Here is a 22,316-nt window from a genome sequence, read left to right on the forward strand (position 1 = left end):
CCTTCGCGGCGCCAAGATCTCCACCCCCTTTCAATGGCCCTAGAGCACGTCACCCCCTCATGGCTAGCAGGGCAAGATCCGCGCACTAAAACCGAATAAAGCTTAAGACACTTCAGAATGGTTGTACATAAAATTAGTACACAAACTTTTAGCATATAGAAAACCACAAAAATTTGTCGGTATCCCCAAAGTGTCCTAATATAAATTTTTAAAAATAAAAATATAATGGTGTATGCCAAGCTGTCATGCCTACTATTTACCAATGAGTATTTCATAATTGAATAAACACTAGGACCCGAATGGTTCAAGAACGGGAATATAATCAAACAATTTCCCTCCCTTCCCCTAAACTAATGGTATTTCACTCGCTTTTGTTTATGAGGCATCTCTGTTTTATTTATAGGTTCTACAGATCGGTGCCCTCCTGCTTCACCCGGTAAAAAAATATGAGACAGTAAAATCCGCCAGACTTTATAATATAAATCGTGAGGGTTAAGTCATGTCACTAACTCCTTGTAACCCCAAAAAGCCCATTTCAGCGGCGGAGCCAAGGAAGTTTCCTCCGTTTCAAAACGTAGGGTCGTTTTGACTTTTCTAAATAGATAAATTTGGATTTTAGAAAAAAGTTTTGGCTTCTTTGGAAGTGCGATCCAATTTCTCTTAAATCTGATGAAAAGGATAAATTTGGGTTTTAAAAAAAAAGTCAGAGCATCCATGATATGAGAATTCAAAATGTGGAAATTCTATCAAATGACACCGAGCAGAGCGAACAGAGCTTATCTCCACCCTGTGCCTCTGCTCCATCCCTACCTTATCTCTTTGCATTGCTCAATCTTATCACTTTCACCGCACACTTCTCTCCCATCCTCACATCTCTCTCTTATCTCTGTCTCCACAGTGAAGCTGCGGCCAGCTCGGACGATGGAGCGGTGGCCGGCGCGTGCTGCGTCGGCAAGCTGCAGACGGCGGAGTCGCTGCGGGTGGCCCCACGCTGGTGTCTGGAGCGGGCATGAGCCGCGTCGGCTGCAGCTGTCCATAGGCAGCTGCGACAACACGGGTAGAGGTGCTGTGGCCGGTAGACCCATGGGCAGCTCCGGTACGCGACGCGTGCTTCTACCGCTGCTCATGCAGCTCGTCCGAGGTACGTGCTCAATCTTGCAAGAACAGCAGCACCGGAATTAATTGTAGTAGATGAACAAAAACAAAATCACTACACCACTTTTGTTTCATTCTTATTCATTGCTCAGGTTGGTAAGGATGTGGAGGGTGATGGGCGACGCGCACCAGGGATGATCTGAACTGCCGACAAGGTGACCGTGCTGCTTATGTCCTTGGCCACCGCTGCAGCTGGCTACGGTTCCGGTTGGGGAAGGAGGCATTAGAGGCACCCCACCGCTGCCAAGCTCTACGCGGACCTACGCGCCCGGCAGCTACTCCAGTTGGGGAAGGAGGCATCAGAGGCTCGCCGCTGCCTCTGGGCTCGATGCGCTCGCGCAGAGCTCCACGAATGTTGCATGGCGTAGAGGTGTAGGCCGAGTCGCTGCGCGTACGCAGTGATGCTCTGGGGTGGGCGCACACGGTGGAGTCCAGAGCTAAGAAGGTCTGCTTTGGGGCTCATGACGACGTGAGCTGGTCTACCTCGGGGCTGACGATGACTTGAGCTGCAGCATGACGCGACGGCGCGGCCACGGTGATGATGGACGAGCGCCAATGGCCGACTTTTTTTTGTTTGCTAAAATTATCTTTGCTAGCGGGCTTTTTAAGCATCCGCCAGTGCAGATCGTATTTGTGGTGACAGTTAAGCACTCGTCAGCGCAGATCGCATTTATGCTGACAGAAGGTTGCTGGTGGTTGCGAAACCCGCCGGCACAGATATACTTTAGCCGATGTTTTCTGCCGTGGTGGGCCCTGGTTTGTTTGCAGCCAGCACCTTTCTCCCCTCGTCCTTGAAGGCTGGGCTGCACCTACAGCTACGAAAGCGACCAGTCCTTGTCTATGTGCACCCACGGTCTGTCCATTGGGTGCCAAAAATCTCACTCTCGCAGGAGCCTCTCATGGTTACTGAAGCTATATGTGCATAATACTTCACGTCGGATTGTTGTACTGGAGCTATCCACAGTAATGACATCGGGTGCTCTAAACGATACTACAAAAAGCATAGTCTATTGACAAAACAGTAATATTAACATTCAATGAAAATAACAAATGCCTTAACAATTTCATTCAGCCACAATAATACAGCATACCTCCAGTTTTTTGACCTTGTTTGTCCGAGTGACAGCATTATAACCACTATAAAAAATAATTTCCAGGGGCGGTTGAAATAACATTTTTAGGTGCGGGTGCGCTACCCACTCCTAGCTTTCGTAGCTACAAATAGTTGTTTGAAGGAGTGGGTAACAGGCCTGGCCCTGCAAACCATTTCCAGGGGCGGGTGACGGGGACCGGGGCGGGCCATGCCATCACCCGCCCCTGGTAATCAATTAAAAAAATAAAAAAAGTTGCCAGCTGGCTGTTGGTGTTTAGACTCGGCAACCTAACAAGGGGTACCCGAGGTAGTGTTTTATGCGTGGGCTCGCCGAGATCAGGAACTCGATGGTGAACTCAAACACACAATTTGGACAGGTTCAGGCCGCTTATGTCGCGTAATACCCTACCTCCTGTGTGTTGGTTGTATTGTTTTGATTGAACTTGTTTGGAGGGGGTCCTTGCCTCGCCTTATATTGCCGGGGGTAGGGTAACAGGTCGGTTGTTTATAAAAATACTAGTTGGATTCGATTAGATGAGTCCCAATCTAATTGCTACAAGTAGTTTTATAATCTTCGACTAGTTCTTGTCCTCCACGTAGACCACGCCATCCTGTACCATAGTCTCCATGTCTAACACGTCTTGATGTACAACCCTGTATTTAGGACTGTTCAAACCTATTGGTGGGTCCATAGATGTATGTACGACAAGCCCCTGAGTGCTTTTTAGTCAAATGCAGCAGTCCTGAGTAGTTTTGTAGGCTGCTCCGACTAGTTTTTGGTGCTCATTGAGTACTCCATCGGATTGAGTCTTCAAATGTACTCGAGTACTACCATGCGACTAGAATGTACTCAAGCCTCATTTAACATGGTTTTGAATCTTCAGTCTTGAATTTTATATGTAAGTGCGATGAAAATCGTACTCCATATGGAGTAGCCTCTGTCGGTGTTTAGACCCGGCAACCTACTAAGGGGTACGCGAGGTAGTGTTTAATGCGTGGGGCTCGTTGAGATCAGGAACTTGATATGAACTCAAACACACAATTTGGACAGGTTCGGGCCGCTTATGTCGCGTAATACCCTACGTCCTGTGTGTTGGTTAGATTGTATTGATTGAAGTTGTTGGAGGGGATCACTGCCTCACCTTATATTGCCGGGGGTAGGGTTACAGGTCGGTTGTTGTACAAGAGTACTAGTCGGATTCAACTAGAGAGTCCTACTCTAATTGCTACGAGTAGTTTTCTAATCCTCGACTAGTTCTTGTCCTCCATGTAGACCACGCCGTCCTGCACCATACTCTCCATGTCTGACAAATCTCGGTGTACAGCCCCGTATTGCAGTACTATCCAAGCCTCCCAGTGGGCCCATAGATGTATAGCCGACAAGCCCCCGAGTACTTTTTTAGTCAAATGTAGTAGTTCCGAGTACTTTTGTAGATGTCTCCGACTAGTTTGTGGTGCTCATTTGAGTACTCCATCGGATTGAGTCTTCGAATGCACTTGAATACTACCATGCGGCTAGAATGTACTCAAGCCTCGTTTAACTTTATCTTGAATCTTATATGGAAGTGCAATGAAAATCGCACTCCATATGGAGTAGCCCATGAGCTTTAGGTTGAATCGAAGAATCAGGCTGAGGGTCAATCTTGTAATTTCACATCTTTTTTGCCTTAAACCCCAAAGAAAAAACTTTTTAGCTGATGGGCATGTGGCACACAGCCCCCGAGCCATTACATGACTAGTTTGGGTATAAGGGTGAACCACTGGTCAACGTGGTCGTTCACCAATAGTAACCTTATCTTCTTTCGAAAAAATTAGAAACTGTCCAATAATAACTAAGGGCTTTTAAAAATAGAATATTCCCCATTAATTACGCCTCGCAGTTAACTGTGCCACGATTATAAATAATGGAGGAATTCATCCCATCCATTTCACCCGAGCCATTCAGCCCGTTCATCTTCCTCGCTGTAGCCCTAGTGTCACCGCTTGCAATCCTTGAGCACGAGTGCTACCCTCCCCACTTCTTAGCCCCCGAGCTCTTGCACAAGAAGACATTTGTGACAATGGGGAAGAAAGCAACCTCCAGCAAGGTGGTGGAGAGCAAGAAATGGAAGGCGGCCAAGAAGGAGAAAGAGATCCAGTTGCCATCGCCGAAGTATTGCAAGACCTATCAGACGGCATCGCCAAATCAGGCCTGCGCCTAGAAGAAATCTATGATGAAGGAGGCAGACATCCAGGCATTGGTGGATGCTGATCTTCTTTAGGAGTAGGACTTCATCTACTGGAGGGAGGCCTACGGCAACCCATGGCCCATGGAGAGCTTCTCTAATGAGACAGTCATCTTCGTGCACTTCATTGAGCGCAGTTTGACTCTCCCTTTGTTCGACTTCTTCCAGGGATTATTGAGGTACTACAGCCTGGAGTTAATCCACCTCAACCCTAATTCAATCCTGCACGTCGCTATTTTTGTGGACTTATGCGAAGCTTTTCTTGGCATTCAGCCCCACTTCTAGAAAATTAGAAAGTTCTTTAGAGTGAAGCTCCAGTCCAAAATGGATCATACTGAAGTAGTTGGAGGAGGGGGTGCGGGAGCAAGTAAAAGGCCTGTACTTGGATTGTGAACTCATAGACTCCCACTCGAGCTGGAAGCAACGATGGTTCCTCATTGGAAATCACGAGCCCCGTCTTCCTAAGGTGACCGGCCACCGTCCAGTCTGAAACAACCAATGGCTGGACGAGCTGAGTACCGCAGATACCCTCCACCTGCCGGAGCTGATAGATAAGATCATTGCACTCAAGGAGGAAGGACTAACCAGTATCGGCGTGGCCTTCAGCTTCATGAGGAGGCGAATCCAACCCCTGCAGCTGTGCTGCACATGGGGTTATGACTACTCGGGTCCCAATAACCCATTACGAATGACGTCGCAAGACTTATCCATGGATGAAGTGATAGCGCGGTTGAGGCACTTTTTCAAGCACGCCAAGGTGATCTCGACGATTGTGCGAGAACACTGCGCCATTAACCCGCCAAATCAAGTAAGTACCCATGGCCTACAGCCTCCGAGTACTTATTTTGCACTTGGTAATTTGCTGACTTGTCTTCTTTTTGCAGGAAGAAGTTCACTTGTACTGCTCCATCCCTCCTCCACCTGGATCGGATGGCTCTGATGCTGCTCCATGTGTACAAACCCTTGCAGTTGTACAGAAGGTGATTGAGGAGGAGGAGGGAGAGGAGTCAGAGGATTGGTCTCGTTTAGCAACTTTGATTCAGATGCTATTGAAAACTTTGTTGTCAAGCTTTGTTTGTCAGATAAGGCGGGGTTATCTTTTGGGACATCCAAGCATGAAGCCAAGGATGATCTGGAAGCTGGATTAGCACCACCCCTAAAGAGGGCGTGCACTATCACTGTGAAGCGGGAGGTAAAAAAGTCATTGTCCGCTGATGAAGTTCCACCTCCGGTAATCACTTTTGAAGGACAGGGTCCTGAGGCTCGAGTACTCGTAAGTTGTTTCCCTTTCTACCATGTCTAACTTGATTCTGACATTGGTGAATTGCAGGTAGTCGAGGAGGAGATAGAGATGGAGAAAACGACTACTGAAATCATGCAGTAGGAGCTGCCGGCGATAAAGGAGGTCGAGGAGCCTTCTATTGCAAGAGCTAACCCTGTGGTGGTGCAGACTACTAAAGGAGTGGAGACAGCAGCCAAGGCTGGCAAGGATCAAGCTGCAATCTAGCGAGCCGTGCCGAAGAAACCGTCTCCCACAATCAAGTCCCTGCGCGTTGGGGCAAAGCCTGCCTTGAAGATAAGGCGGTCCACAAAGTAAGTACCCGAGTATTGATTATGAATCGTTGTTGTCTTGTGATGTGCCGTGACACTTGTCTGTTTTTAGAAAATCCGCTAGCATGGACATTGGAGGTCCAAGCCCAAAGTCTGGAGCTGATGGCGGCAGACACTCAACCCCGAAACTTGTCCCGACGCCTTCAATTCCGCCGCTAGAAGAGCAGCCAACCCTAGAAGTACCACCAGGTGCTGTATCCCTTATCGCGGCTCTTATGCAAGACATTATAGCATCGCTTAATGTCATTGTAGTGCCAACCCCCGAGCTGCTGGTGGCCGAACCAGTCAAGGCGACTACGTCTGTTGTAGTGGCTACACTTGTAGCCCCTGAGTGAGAGGCGCAGATCGAGGCAGAGGTGGTGGATACTGGTGGAGTTGAAACCACACTTGTAGCCCCCGAGCCAGAAGCTGAAGTCGAAGCTGTCGACATGCAGCAAGTGTTAGCCGTCATCCCACCATCCAAGGTGGGGTCGTCGACTAGTCACAGCACGGCCTCCCTCTTGCTTGCGGAGGCTGGTCCTTCAACAAGCTGGGCGCTGGTTCTTCTCGGTGCGCCAAATGCTGAAGAGCGCGAGGAGCTGTGGATTGCTAAAAGGGTGGACCTAGAGAAGATCCAACTTCTTGCTGACCCTCTGACCACCATAGAGATGGATGCTACGGTCATGGAGATGCATCGTCGTGTAGGTGAGTTCACAAAGGTATGGTTCCCTGTTGCATTTGTCTTGACTTGAAAATGGAACTCATATACCTATATGAGTACTTGCTTTGTTTTTGCAGAAATTGATCGAGCACTCCGCTAGAAGTTAGAAATGCTTCAAGGCTATGGAGACACTATCATGCATGCTGAAGCACTTGAACAGGAGCTGGCGGTAGTACTCCTCCTGGCTACTCATGAAATATGGCAGCCAAGCTGCCGAGTACCGGAACCTTATTCATCAAGCCGCGGAGGGAAAGGACCGCATGCGGAGGCATAATAAGGGCTTGAAGATTCGATTGGAAGGTGAGTTCTCACCTCCTTCTAGTCTTTGAGTACCAATTTTGCGCTTGATGTTACTGACTTGCTTTTTATGTTGATCTTGTAGCGCTGACCAAAGAGAAAGAGGACCTCCAGGGTAGAGTCATAGACCGGCAGAACTCGTATTACTAAGTCACAGATCAACATGACAAGTTGTCCACCATGTACGAGACTCTGGAGCACAAGCTTGAGAAGGAAAAGAAGTTGCACGTCAACAGAGAAGTCCAACCGGTTGATATTATGACGAAACTCCGAGTGTAAGAGGCTGAGTTGGCGGCAAGCAAACTTGACCTTTTAAACTATTAAACAATTTCAAATGAAAAAGTTGTCAACTACAAGATTTTGTCTCGTGGAGCTCTACAATTTTGATATAAAGTTTGTATTCATCCGAGATGATATGAAAAAATTTGTATTCAAAAAATACATCTATAAAACTCATTCACATGTACTCATACATATACTTATACATTAACATATACTTACGCATATACTCATTTATTTATATATACTCATATCCATTTAGACCTTCTTGAGTGTTACAAATTTCATATAGAGCTCTACAATTTTGATGTAGATCTTCTCTATAGTCGAAGTCATTTAAAAATTCAAAAATTTTAGATTTCAAACTAGAGAACTTATAATTATATTTTGAATTATTAAACAATCTCAAATTAAAAATTTGTTAACTTCAATATATTAGATCTCGTCAAGCTCTACAAGTTTGATGTAGAGCTTATGTATAGCCAAAGTCATTGAAACTTCAAAAGTTTTAGATTTCAAAACTAAGGAACTTAGAATGACATTTTGAAGTAATAAACAATCTCAAATCAAAAAAATTTCAACTTTGTAGTTTTATTCCTTGTCAAGCTATACAATTTTGTCATATGAAAAAGTTATGAATTTAATTCACGGAACCATTTCTAGAGGTGGGCCATATCATCACCCGCCCTGAAAATGGAAATGGTCGTTTTGCCTCGCCGGTTGACGGCGAGCCCCTCCGCCTCGCCCTCCACCACTGCTCCCCGTTGAGACAGTGAGTAGCGCTCGCCGGATCCAGCGGAGGTGAGCGCGACCTCGTCGGAGGACGCCCTCACCTGGGCCGCTCACCTCATCGTCGCACCCCGCCCCTCCAGGTGAAGCCGCCGCTCCCGTGGGGCGTGAGCTCCTCATCGGAGCCGCGGGCCACTTCGTCGAGGGATGACCTCCCCTATGCCACACGCCTGACCGCTCGCCGCGTAGCTTTGGGGCCATGAGCTCCTCGTCGCGGCGTCGGGGATCTGAGCCTCGGAGGAGCCGAGAGAGAGGAGGGAGGATAGGGACGGAGAAATGAAGAGGAGAGAGATCCAAAGAAATTTAGTGGGACCTACCATGTGGGTGCGGAGAAGTGCGGTGGAGACAGCTGCGTGCGCGCATGTCGTCGATTAGCTGTTCGGTCGAGAATTTCCTGTCGATCACAAATTTTAGTTTCAGCTGCAGCAGAGGATCCGGTTCCGATAGGTAGCGGCTGGCTGTAGTGGCTTCACTTGGAAGCTGGTTGTGGCGGAACCACCTCGGATTAGCTTGGTTAAGCAAGGTTAAGCCGCCTAACATGCGACCCCACTGCCTAAACCGAGTTAATACGAAGTGCCGTCGGATTTCGTCCGATTTAACCACTTAAAACAAGATCGAGTTCAGCAGACCCACACGAAGGTGAGCGGTTACAGAGAAAAAACCAAGTCCACTGAGTTTAAGCAGTCTTTTTCAATTAGTTTGGCCATAAAAAAATTAACATCAGAGTTTCATAACAAAAGAACAACAGAGGAAACACTAGCGGAAGACTTCGTCGGGGTCGGACGTCCAGGCGAGGCCAACCAGAACATCATTGAGTTCTCTCCTCACCGTCCGAGGAGGGGTCCCACTCGACCGTCCAGCCTGGCGGGAGCTGGGGCGGCCAAACACCAACAAGGGAGGGGTCGGGAACTGCAACTTCACCTGAAAAACAGGAGCCATAACAAGGCTGAGCTACTAAGCTCAACAAGACTTATTCGGGGAGGAGCTAACTACTCTTCCAACTAGACATGCAAGGCTTCTTGGCTAAGGGGTTTGATTTGCCAAAAGAAATATTTTAAACAACCTGTTTTCAAGTTTTAGCTCCGGTTCTATATTCACTTACCAGTCTAGGTTGTGCACCCTATTCTAAGCAACATCGAGCCAAACATGTGTATGGATAGAAACAACAACCTTGCCATCATCAGATTCCTTATTTACTCAGGGTGACATAGCGATCAAGTAATCTCAAACTGTGAGAAGCAGACGAATCGATTCGAGTTCTTTACCCATGCATGGTGAACCTAGCCCCACGACATCCGCGCACCCGGAGGTCGCTTCCTATGTCGGCCTTCCCCATCGATCCCCTAACCCGTGTCGGGCCCATTTCCTTTGGTGCAAGGTTCCACAGACCCGGCCTCTGCCGTCCTGTGACCACGCTTTGCCACCACGTGCGACAACCAGCAGGGGAAACTCCGTTCCAAGAACAATGGGGCGACCGCTCACGTCTAGGTTCAATCAGGTACTAGGCTTCCTCATCCCATACTAAGTATGAGGCTAGTACTTTCAAACACTTGATCACGAACACCACCACTGTTGGGCCTTAGCAAGTTTTCATAGACAGACGGGGCAACCATCCAACCACCAAAGAGTTACCAACCCTGCCCCGTCCATCGTCCTTATAGTTGTAACAGGAGAGTAGAACATGCAACTCCTACAACTCGCGAGTGACAGGAGATCACTCGGCTTTTACCGTCTCCTATTTAAGCAAGGCAGCTACGCGGTCCAACAGCTAGTGCTCATATCAAGGGTTACTAAGTCATGCATCTAGGGTTTCACACAACTCCTAAACGTAAATGCACAAACATGCTATTCGGAAGGCATGTGCAAGTTTGACAAGAACACATAGGATCTTCATGCAACTGGGGCTTGCCTGCAAACAAAGAGGGCGGAAACTGCTCGACTTCGGGGGCGGCTTCGACTTCAGCGGGCGGGAACTCGGCTACAGCTTCTTCTTCGGGCGCTGGGTGCAGCTCGTAGAAGCCGTCAGCGAGATGCAGCTCTACACGGATGCAATGCAAAGGTTAGCTTAAACGTTTTGATTTGACCGCAACACTGGCTCTCCTAAGCCCAGAAACTTGCGACAAAGAGCAGGAGTGGGAGGCGGTTGGAGAGAGCGGGTGATGATCAACAGGTAAGGGTAGGAAAGAAACGAGTGGTCTGATCCTTGAACTAGAGGGTGTGATAACTGGGATCCTCAGACGTAAGCGCTGAAGGGTTCCCACGTTTTACACTTACACCCTCAAGTTGAAGAAAAGATCACAGCCAGACCCTCGGGCGAGGCGGACAAAGGTCGGCAAACAGACAGGGTCGGACGAGACGGAACTGGGGTCGGGCGGATAGGAGGGGTCGGGTGAAGCGGACTTAGGATCGGCACTCACCTTCTTCCTGAAAGGAAAGCTTGGGGTCGGGAAGAGGCAGACTTGGGCACGGAACTAAAGCTTTGAGCAGGGACTAAGGCCGGCGGTGCTCCGGCGGCGGTGCTTCTTGCGGATCGCAAGAGAGCTCTTGCGCAGCACAAGGGAGCAAGCTGCGGGGTGACTTGGATGAACTGAGAAGGAACTGGGAGAAGAACTTCTCAAGATTGGGCGGATGGAGCTAGGAGCTTGAGCAGGGAGCTAGAGGGAACCAAGGGCAACAAAAGCGGAGGGGACTCCGGCGACGGGGCATTCCTTTTATAGCTGCGGGAGCAGAGGAACGGAAGCGTCGCGGAGAGAGAGAAGGGAAGCGGCGCGAAGGCCGGGGAGAAGCAATGGAGTGCTCTGCCGTGGCGGCGATTGAGCAAACCGGGCGGTGCAACAGAACTCCGGGGGTGACGCCAGCGATCATTGCGCTACTCCGTCAGGGCGGCGTAGGCGCGGGTAGACCGGTAGTTGAGATTTGGCGGAAAGCGGGCGTCGCCGTGCGGAAGAGGTGATAGAAGCGACCGGTTAAACGGCGCTAGGATCAAGGGCACACAGGTGGGAGAACAAGCGGACGCGGCGCGGGGGAGAGCGCGGAACAATAGATTGTCGGGCGGCGTCTGACAGGGCGGGGAAAGGAACTGTCGCGGCCGCGGTCGGGGTTGGCGGTGGGGGAATCGTTGTGTAGCGACGACCGGGCGGCGCAACTGTTGCTGGAAAGGACGGAAAAGACGGGCGACATCGGTCTCCGGGGCCAAGATCTGGTATCGTGATGATTGGCGCGGGGAGCGAGGCTCTGTAGAAAGGGGGTGCAGAGGGCTTCCGCTGCTATTGGGGAAGAGGGCACGGGAACCCACTCGGTCGCTTGCCAGAGACAAAACTGAGCGGTGGCGTCGGAGAAGGCGAGCCACGCGGCAGGAAGGTTCTGAGGCGGCCATGCAACTCGAGTGCGGCTGATGCGGGGGATCGGGAAAAAGATCTCGCGGGTCCACCGGGGAAAAGATCGGACGGTGAGGAAGATTAACAGGATCCGACGGATGGCTGAACTCGCCAGGGTCGAGAAAAAGGAATGAAGCAGTAGGGGTCGGATCTCAGGGGTCGGAACTGGCGGAAAACTGAGCACTTAAGTGCGATCAACAGAGCAACTGACGGAGGTTTAAGGGCTGAGATCAAACCTAACTGGGAGAGATTTGGGGTCGGTCGTTACACTGGTTCCGTTCATCAGCTCAGTCCTTCCACGCTGCCATCTCCATTGTTCTCAGCGCACCCTTGGGAACGTATGAGGTATGCTCAACACTCCGCCGCTTTCATCTAGTCCTCTCGTCGTGTGAGTTTGCATCCTCCTCATTCCTCAGCTAGTTTGGCCTCTCGTAGGTGCTGATTGTTGCCTGATTCCATATCATCTTTCATTCCCAGATTCCAGCCTCCTCTGTTCCGAAGCGACGCCCATGAGAATTGAGATGGCATGGCACTACTAACCAGGAGGAATTTGGCATCGACGACTGCTTGTCTTGTCCGACGACGTCTTCTCCGCCCGGCCCGGTCCTCTGCTGTACGTCCTGTTTTTGGATCTGGGCGTGTCTTCTCCAACATGTCTGCTCTGCGCGTTCCTCTGCCGGATCTTACTCTTCTGAGGAAGTCTCTACAGATTTGAGCACACGCTCTGGCTGAGTGCCAGCCCTGGTGTGCATCCGTTTTGTGGTAGGTACACGTACACCTCTTTCTCTCATGTTCCTCGAATGAATCCTTGTCACGTGTTACTGATTTGTTCTCTGCGATTGCAAATGTCTTTTTCTCTGCCTTCAGATCCAAAAGGAACATGAACCACTGCATGACTCGTGAAGATGGAGTTCGCGTTCAGCGCGGCGCGGTGGGTGGTGGGCAAGGCGCTCGCCCCCGTCGCAGATGGCTTTCTGGAGGCGTGGGCGGCCAGCAAGAATCTCGGCTCCGAGGTCGATGGCCTCATGACGGAGCTGCAGTATGCGCAGGCCATGCTCAACAATACCCGTGGCAGGGACATAAACAACCCGGCCCTCAACGACCTGCTGCTCAAGCTGCGCCTGCTGGCCTACGACGCCGACGACGTGCTCGACGAGCTCGACTACTTCCGCATCCAGGACGAGCTCGACGGCACCTACCATGCCGCTAACGAGCACGCCGGGGGATGCGCCCGTGATCTCCTCCTCAATGCTCGCCACACTGGAAGATACGTTGCCAATAAATTCAAGCTCTCCTCAGGCTCGCCTGATGCTACTCGCGGTGCTCGTAACAAGCAAAGAGATGATGCAGAAGGACATGGGTGCCTCTCCGGCGTCCTCTGCTCGTGTGGCAGACGGGCGGCCAGCTCGTCATCACCACCACCACCAACAACAACAACAAAAACACACACCAACCAGTGCCCAATCCAATTAGTTTCTCTCGCGAGCACTCAATTCCCCACCAGCCACCGCCCATGGACGTGAATGGGTGGCTGCATCAACGGTGCTGCCAGCGCCAGCCAAGAATGCCAGCAACAGCGAGCTCTCTTCCGGTTAAGGATGGATTCAGATGGCAGAAAATCCGAATTATCCGATATCCGTATTCAATTTTAGTTAAATATGGATATCCATATTCGTATTCGTTTTAATATGGATGTCTAAATGGATGTATCCGTATTCGATTTTCAATGTTTTCTCTATCCGATTCCGGATTCGTATTCGACAAAAATATGAAATATCCGACATTATCCGTATCCGCAAAGAATAAAGTACATAATGAAGCAATCTAAAACTTATTTATATTACTAAATACTAATTACAAATGATGTTAATTTTAATATTGCTAATGAAATAATTACTTGCACCATTTAAACTATTAAAAAATTATCCATATGACAAATTAGTAATTGTGTTAACCTAATATTACTAGTGATATATAATGATAAAGTTTAATTAATTTTAATATGACTATTCATATTAATTTTAAATACATTATATTATTTATTAAATGATAAATCATATTTAAATGTATTAATGAACTTATTTTTATTATTAAATGATATATATTTATGGAAATACTTATTTTTATATTTATTTTGATATATTTAACTATTTATTAATAAATATGTTATTTTTAATAAGATATCTATTATGTACTATGCTCATAATTTACTCCCTACTTTTAACATGATTTTTGATCAACTATAAAATTATAAAGCAAATTTGACACCTTCTATGACGATATGTTATAGACGATATGTTATAAGACGAGCAAGTATCCGAATGCGAATCCGAATTCGAACCATTCGTTTTGTATTCGTATCGATAATATTCGTATCCGTATTTGAATTCAAATTAAAATGTGGTAAATAGTGCTATCCGAATTCGATTCCATCTGTATCTGATCCGAATCCATCCCTACTTCCGGTGCCTAACCAGTGAACGACATCCTAGTAGTCCATGGCTTCATCAATGTTGCGCAGGCATCAGGCGACATTCTACGAAGATGATCCATGTACGCCGACATCGCATTTGGGTGTGGCACCGCGTACTCCCCTGCCCTTTCATCTAGGGATGGGTATAATTAACCAAGACCGAGAAACCAAACCGAAATGACCGAGATTGAAATCGAAGTGATCGAAATCGAAAAATTCGGTCATAAATTTGATCTCAAGTTTATAATAACCGAACTAATCTTGGTTAATTCAGTTTTAGGGTTAGATAACCGAAATAACCGAACGTACCGAGCTAGAGAAAAATGCCTGGTAATAATACCCTTACGACCTCTGTTGACGGTTGTTAGCACGCCAATTTGTGAACCATAAGCGCATAGATCAGTTGTAGTTGTTCCTTCATAGTACTCCTATGATGACCGGTCCCTAATCTTCCGGGTTAACCTTAATCCTAGCCCTGGATCTTAGTCATCTGTCTTGTTTTGCCGCGCCTGAGTGCTCAGCCTTCCGCCCGGTTCCGACCCCTGAGACCCGACCCCTCCCCGCTTCGTTCCGATCCCGACCCCGGCAAACCCAGCTCACCGTCAAATCCTTCCAAGCCTTTCACAAATGCCGTTCTGTCCGACCAGTGGACCCTTGAGATCTTTTTCCCCCAGATCTTCCGCGACAGGCGCACTCGAGTTGCATGCCCGCTTCAGAGCCTCCCCGCCGCGTGGCTCATCTTCTCCGACGCCCGCCGCTCAGTTGTCTCTGGCTCGCGACCGAATGGATCCTCGCGCCCCTTTCCCCAATGGCGGCGGAAGCCCTCTGCAACCTTTCTGCAGCGCCTCGCCTCCCGCGCCCATCATCACACCGCCAGATCCCGGCCGCAGAGGCCGATGTCGCCCGTCTTTTCCGTCACTTCGATCTCAGTCGCGCCGCCTGGTCCCCGCTACACGACGATTCCTCCATCGCCAACCCTGGCCACGGCAGCGACAGCTCCTTTTCCCTCGCCCTGCCAGAAGCCGCCCAACAATCTGTTGCTCCGCGCTCGCCCACGCGCCCGCGGCTGCATGTCTTTTCACCTGTGTGCCCTCGATTCCAGCGCCGTTAAACCGGTCGCTTCTATCAAATCTTCCGCACGACGACGCCCGCCTCCGCCAAATCTCAACCACCGGCATACCCGCTCCTGCACCGCCCTGACGCCAGAACCCAATGACCGCTGGCATCATCCCCGAGTCCTGCACCACCGCCCTCTTCGCTCAATCGCTGCCCCGGCAGAGCACTCCATTGCTTCTCCCCGGCCTTCGCGCCGCTCCCCTTCTCTCTCCCGCGCCGCTTCCCTTTCCCATTCCAGCAGCTATATAAAGGAATGCGCAAGCCCGCCGGAGTTCCCTCCGCCATTGTTGCCTTCAGCCTTCCTCTTGCTCCCTGCTCAAGCTCCTAGCACCACACCCTAAAGTTCTTGAGGAACTTTCCTCTCAGCTCCCCTCCGTTTTCTCCAAGCCACCCAGCCATTTGCTCCTCCATGCTGCGTAAAAGCTCACTTGTGATCCACAAGAAGCACCACCGTCACCGGAGTACTACCAGTCTTAGTCGTTGTTCAAAGCCTTAGTCCCTCCGCCCAAGTCTGCTTCTTCCCGACCCCAAGCCTTCCTTGTAGAAAGAAGGTAAGCTGCCGACCCCAGTCCACTTCGCCCGACCCCTCTTATCCGCCCGACCCCGATTCCGTCTCGCCCGACCCTATCTGTTCCGCCGACCCTTATCCGCCTCGCCCGAGGGCTCGGCTGTGATCTTTTCTTTAACCCGAGGGTGTATGTGTAAAACTTAGGAACCCTTCAGCGCTTGCGTTTGAGGATCCCTAGTATACCACATCCTCTAGTTCAAGGATCAGATCATAAGTTTCTTTCCGACCCTTACCTCTTGATCTTCACCAGCTCTCTTGAATCTTTCCACCCTCCTGCTCCTTGTCGCGAGTTTCTGGGCTCAGGCGAGCAAGTGTTGCTGTTGAAATAACCGTCTATGCTAACTCTTGCATTGCATTCATGTAGAGCTACGCCTCGCCGACGGCTTCTACGAGCTACACCCGGCGCTAGAAGACGACGCTGTAGCTGAGCTCCTGGCCGCTGAAGCCGAAGTCACCCCCGAAGTCGAGCAGTTCTCTTCCTCTTTGCTCGAAGGCAAGCCCCGGTTGCATGAAAACCCTGCGTTGTTTTCCAAACTTGCACATGCCTTCTGTAACATGTTTGTGCATTTACGTATAGGAGTTGTTTGAAACCCTAGATGCATGACTTAGTTATCCCCATGATCTGAGCACTAGCTGTTGGACCGAGTAGTTGCCTTTCTTAACTAGAAGGCGGTAAAAGCCGAGTGATTTCCTGTCACTCGCGAGTTGTAGGAGTTGCATGTCTACCCTTATGTTGTAACCATAAGGACGATGGACGGGGCAGGGTTTTGGTAACTCTTTGGTGGACGGATGGTTGCCCCGTCTGTCTATGAAAACTTGCTAAGGCCCGACAGTGGTGGTGTTCGTGATCAAGTGTTTGAAAGTACTAGCCTCATACTTAGTATGGGATGAGGAAGCCTAGTACCGGATTGAACCTAGACGTGAGCGGTCACCCCATTGTTCTTGGAACGGAGTTTCCCCTGCTGGATGTCGCACGTGGTGGCATGCGTGGTCACAGAACGGCAGAGGCCGGGTCTGTGGAACCTTGCACCAAAGGAAATGGGCCCGACACGGGTTAGGGGATTGATGGGAAAGACCGACACTGGAAGCGACCTCCGGGTACGTGGATGTCGTGAGGCTAGGTTCACCATGCATGGTTTAAGAACTTGAATCGATTCGTCTGCCTCTCACAGTTTGAGATTGCTTGATCGCCATGTCACCCTGAGTAAAAGAGGAATATGATAATGACATGGTTTTGTTGATATACATACCTTGTTTGGCTCTATGATTGCTTAGAATAGGTTGCAAAACCTAGACTGGTTAAAGAACTTAGAAGCGGAACTAAAACTTGAAAATAGGGTTTTACTTAGTGCTTTTGGCAAGCAAACCTCTCAGCCAGAAAGCCCTGCATGTCTAGAAGTGTGGAGTAGTTTTACTCCTATCGGTTAAGTCTTGTTGAGCTTAGTAGCTCAGCCCTATTGTGGCTCCTATTTTTCAGGTGAAGTTGCTGCTCCCGACCCCTCTCTTGCTGGCGCTTGGCCTCCCCAGCTCCCACCAGGCTGGACGGTCGAGTGGGATCCCTCCTCGGACGGCGAGGAAAGGGATCAGTGATGTCCCGGCCGGCCTCACCAGGACATCCGACCCCGGCGATTGCTTCCGCTAGTGTTTTATCTTCTGTTGTTTTCTGAAATCTTGTAAAACTCTGATGTTCTTTTTGCAATTAAATCCAGTGGTTAATTCGTTAACATGGGTGGACTTGTTGTACTCTCTGAAATCGCTCACCTTCGTGTGAGTCTGCTAAATCGGTCCTGTTCAAGTGGTTAAATCGGAGGAGAATCCGACGGCACTTCGTGTTTACTCGGCTTAGGCATGAGCGTCGCATATCAGGTGGCTAAATCATGTCTAACCTAGTAGATCCGAGGTGGATCCGCCACAACTCCCCTAAGGTTTATCAATCCGAGAAATTTATAGCACAAGATCTATTTTAACTATCATTGTTAGTATTAACTTGGTGTTTATGAGATATTCAGATCCAATCTACTAAGCATGTACAGACAGATAACAGATAGAGCAGAGGTAACCAATCTAGAGCAACCTAAACTATGTATATGTTGTAATTTTGAGCATGGATAGCAAAGCAACATAGATATGATCTTAGTAAAAAGCATCATTAAATCTACACCTCCCGTCCGGCTCTCTATCTTACACCAGAAAGATTCCGTCACAATCCCCTCTATCAGCATAGGTAGACTAAAGGCACCATCGAAAGAACATGTTATACTCATTGGTAGATCAAGCATGCAAATCCGGTCACCACGACTACAAGAACACCCTAAGCAATCTATCATCAATTCATAGATTGAAAAGCAAGCAAACCCGATAAAGTATAAAACCATCAATGGAGATATTTAGATCGCAAAGAACATGAACACATCTATTACTTTACCATGAATGATTGGACATCACAAGATCACCATCGAGATCCTACCTTGATCTTGATGACTCCTAGCTCCATAAATCAAGCGTGATCTTCCTCACAGGGTGATTAGGCCGATAGACATTCAGCTACGCTAACCCCCGAAACTGCATGGCCCTCGGCTCTCCGATGGGGTGTCCCCCAAGCTCCTTCTGCTTCTTTGCTGCTTCACATTGAGTACGCCGTGTTAGATATGGGGCTCGGTGGATTTTTAGGGTATTTATAGTCTGGAGAGCGCATGGCAAAAATTGGAAGGCGAGGGGACGAAGGAAACCCCAAGGCCGATCGGCCTGAGAGGGTCCAGGCCGATCGGCCTGGGCCTTCCTTTTGGCCCCTCGCGTACTGCTTCGTTCCCAAGTCTTTTCTGGTGCTCTGAAGTCTTATTTTCAGGTCGGTAGCCATATTTTTTTCTTTTTGCTCCTCAAAACTCTTTGCAACATATTACTTACTCAGCAACAGTCAGAGATAATGCAATGACTCTCCCCCCTATGTTTAGACGATGCTCGTCCTCGACCATGAAAAGGAAGAAAGATAAACTGATGATGTAAGTACCAAAATCTTCGATCTTCTGAAACAATTATTTAATTCCTCCGGAGGGACTTCCACGTCACATTTCAGAGGCCACAGAGGAGGAAACACCCTAGGCTGATCGGCTTGGTCCCTTCTAGCATTTGTTTCCTTCGCTTTTTATTCTGCACACTGGTGGTTACCTCTAGGTATTGATTTTCTTGAAAAGGCACTAAATCATCTTTCGAATCTTCATTGAAATATTTCCATACTCATGTTTTAGGTTGTGGTCAAGAAGGTAGTCACAAAAATGATATATTTGGATTTAGGTTTGCATGCCCAGCGAGATTTCGAGATTTCCAATGTAAAAATTCATAATGCATGGACACAAAGGCTAGCAATTAAAGGTTACACAAGAAGGAATGACCAGCTTCTAAGTCTCATACCTCTAAGTCTCATACCACAGAACTAGATTATGAATCAATTCACCTAAAAATAAATTTTGCAATCTACGGTTCATCATGGTATAAATATTTGGCTTTGGATGGGTAGAGTAATTGCAAGAAGTATTATTGATAAGGTCAGCATGATTTGTAGCTAAAAAAAAGAGCCGTCGACCCATTTAAAAGAGAGAGCAATAAATAAATATATGGGTCCAAATTATCATAACCTCCATGAAAAGATAAGCTGGTGTTAATGGCAATTTCAGTTTATGTTAGAGAGAGCACTAGTTCAATGGTGCAATAACCAAGTATAAAAATTAAACAAAGTGGCAACGATCGTCATCTTTCAATATGACAAGAACTTAAACCATCACAATTAATCACATATCATTAGGTTCAGGTGACGCATATTTTATTTAAGCATGACACGCTGAAATAAACACACAAACTAAAAATAAAGAGAAAATAAAATAGAAAAAAGTAAAATAGAAAACACTACGCACACCCAACACACATGCTGAATTAAATAAAGAAAAGAAAAGAAAACTCAAACCACACATGTGCGTATTTATTTGGTCCCTTCAGTCTTTAATCTAGGTCATCTTATGGCAGCTTATAATGTGGCTCTCCCTACTGCTGGTGCTCATTGTATCCCTGCTCATAGTGCTCCTACGCTCCACCTTGATACTGATCTGGAGGCACAATTCCCATCATGCCGAACTGATAGGAGATGCTTATGTTTCCGTCCTCAATCCTGTCGGAGGCTTGTCTCACAGCATCTGCATGTGGCAGGTGGTTGAACTGAGCATACAGTGGAGCATATGGTGGGCGTCCCTGAAAAGGAGGTGGTATGTAACCATGAAAAGCATATGGTGGTAGCGGTGGTGGATGCGCTGATTGCTGAAACTCCAGCTGTGGTTGATACATCGGCTACTAAAAATATGGTGCAAATGGGCCTTGCACCCATGCTTCTGCCGGTGCCTCTGGCCATTGCTCCTGCTGCCATACTTCAGGAACACCCTCGTAACTTTGTGCATTTTGGAACTCAGTGTGACAGTAGCTTGAACTTGGAGCAGGTAGTGGTATTTCTAGAGCTGCTTGTGAGGATGAGTCTTCTTTGATTCTTTGCCCTCTTTTGCATTTCTTTGCTGGGAATAATACTCCCTCTTCTAGCCAATCAGTTTTGCCCACATGATAAATTTCATGTCTTCTATCGGGTAGTTAAAAATTGGTGACCCCAACTGTATAGCCATTCTCTTCGTCGCCGCCAACCAAATGTGCATTCTTCATGGTCTTGGCGTCGATGCTTCCAGCTTTTATGAATCAACTAGGGAGTCATTCAATACCTAGCATCAAACATGATGCTATCTTAGTGAGATAGCAACCTAACCAAACAACTCCAGTTCTAGATATAGCTTCAGCAAGCCATCTTTTGATCATCATATAAGAGGGGTCAATGACTTGCTTTTTCACAACTGCGCAATAAAGCCAGTTCATCTTTGGGTTAGTAATTTTGGTCTCCTTCATCCTCCCAGAGACACGATGGTACATCCAATAATGAAATATTTGCAGGATGAGATTGCAAATATTTTTACTTTGCTGATTATCTTCTTTGGAAATTTTCTTTGAAAATTCCGTCAACTCTTCTCCTTCTACTTCTCCAAGTTCTAGGGCCTGTGGATTGGAATCCAAAACTTCTGTGATACCACCATATGTGATAACCTTGTCTTCATCTCCTATCCTAAAGGATAAACATGGAATTTGCTCGGTCATTTCATCATTCCACCTCATGACTTGTTTCATAGTCATGAACATCTCAATAGCCACATCCTTTTATACGCTAATGGGACCATTGAGAGCAAATTGCATCCAACCAATGTTGCTCAGAAGCTTGTAGATATCATTGTGGAAACTAATCTTCTGAATAAAATTATCATCAAAGTCATGGTTGGCAACAAGTCTTCCTTCAATATCCTTAAGTCTCTCCTTTTCCATCTTGCTCTTTATTGTGAAGCCGTATATCAACTTCAATTTGTTGTAGCCACTCTGAGAGCGAGTTGCTCTCCTTGAAGTTGGTGGTGCAGCTTCAGGAATTCCACGCGGTTCACCGAACCGCATGGAAGAGCTTCTAGTGTTCATCCCACCGAGCAGAATGCAGTCGCTGTGTGGTGCCTCCATGTCAACGTCACTGCGCCTCTCAGCAACTCGGAGACCGAGTAATGTCGTGAAGCGCTCAATGTAGATGAAGCTTCAGCCGATGATCATGATTTCTTTGACTTCCCAAAAAGCCTTCCGATGCTCTTCATTGCTGCACACTTCAAAGAAAACACTTTGCTGGGGTTTCTTGCCAATGAGAAATTGCACAAGAGAAAGGAATAGCAAGAGGTGCTTGCCAAAATTTTTATTTGCTGGAATTTTTGTTGTGGAAGGAGTTTCGAATTTTTCAGAGGCTAACCAGAGATGTTCTTGGTGTTCTTGGTGGAAAATATGATGAACAATGAGCTGATTAACTTACATGGCAAAGGGCACCATGAGAGGGCTTAAAAAGACCCAGGCCGATCGGCTTGGCATGTTTTTGCCTTCTCTGATTCCCATCTTTCTTCACATGGTCACTTGCTCATTATTATACGAAAAATTCAGGTCTTCACGTGAAGGGTAATGCAAAAACAATCTCCTCCACTCCTTTATGTTGTCACTTTGCTCCCAATCATGCACCTACGTGTCATAAGTTTGTTGTTTTCTCAATACACTCAATGTTTTCTCCTTTGAGCTGCAACAAACAAGCATGACAGTCCACTCTTTATTTCTTTATGCATGTGTGGTAGGTGAGAGTACCTCCATAATGATTTCTCTTATCACAAATCAAGCCATTAGTGTTAATGAAGTTCATAAACCCTCCAAATCATATTTAGATGCTTAATCCTCATCTAATTTTGAAAATTAAAATTTAACTCAGAGCTAGCAATGAGCTCAAATATATTTTAGAGAAGTTTTCAAGCATCAAAAAATAAATTTATGTTGAAAATATTTTCAACTGCATTAATTTTGGTTGCACCGGTATCATTCATTCTCATGAATTGAGATGAAGCAATTTTGATTTCAGCCACAGGGTAGTGGGTTTAGATTCTAATTTCGGCTAAAAGTGAGAGATGAATTTTGAATGAAATAAATCAAAATGACCGAGAAAAATTCTAAGTCTAGGAAACCGACAAATTTTACAATGTTTAA

At 47.6% G+C, this 22,316-nt stretch overlaps 1 protein-coding gene and 1 long non-coding RNA gene across 2 annotated transcripts; both read left to right on the plus strand.

Annotated features, from left to right (window-relative positions):
- The first annotated feature begins 816 nt into the window (after positions 1-816).
- LOC117833810 (uncharacterized) lies at positions 817-1,922 on the plus strand. Its single transcript, XR_004635559.2, has 2 exons — positions 817-1,141; positions 1,248-1,922. It is a non-coding gene; the product is annotated as an uncharacterized lncRNA (long non-coding RNA).
- A 9,243-nt stretch (positions 1,923-11,165) lies between these two features.
- On the plus strand, positions 11,166-13,302 carry LOC117833934 (uncharacterized). Its single transcript, XM_034713526.2, has 3 exons — positions 11,166-11,871; positions 12,004-12,288; positions 12,394-13,302. The coding sequence occupies exon 3, from the start codon at positions 12,432-12,434 to the stop codon at positions 13,047-13,049; it is 618 nt and encodes a 205-aa protein (XP_034569417.1). The 5' UTR covers positions 11,166-11,871; positions 12,004-12,288; positions 12,394-12,431; the 3' UTR covers positions 13,050-13,302.
- Positions 13,303-22,316: the final 9,014 nt, after the last annotated feature.

Source organism: Setaria viridis, chromosome 8 (assembly GCF_005286985.2).
Source record: "Setaria viridis chromosome 8, Setaria_viridis_v4.0, whole genome shotgun sequence".
Classification (NCBI taxonomy): Eukaryota; Viridiplantae; Streptophyta; class Magnoliopsida; order Poales; family Poaceae; genus Setaria; species Setaria viridis.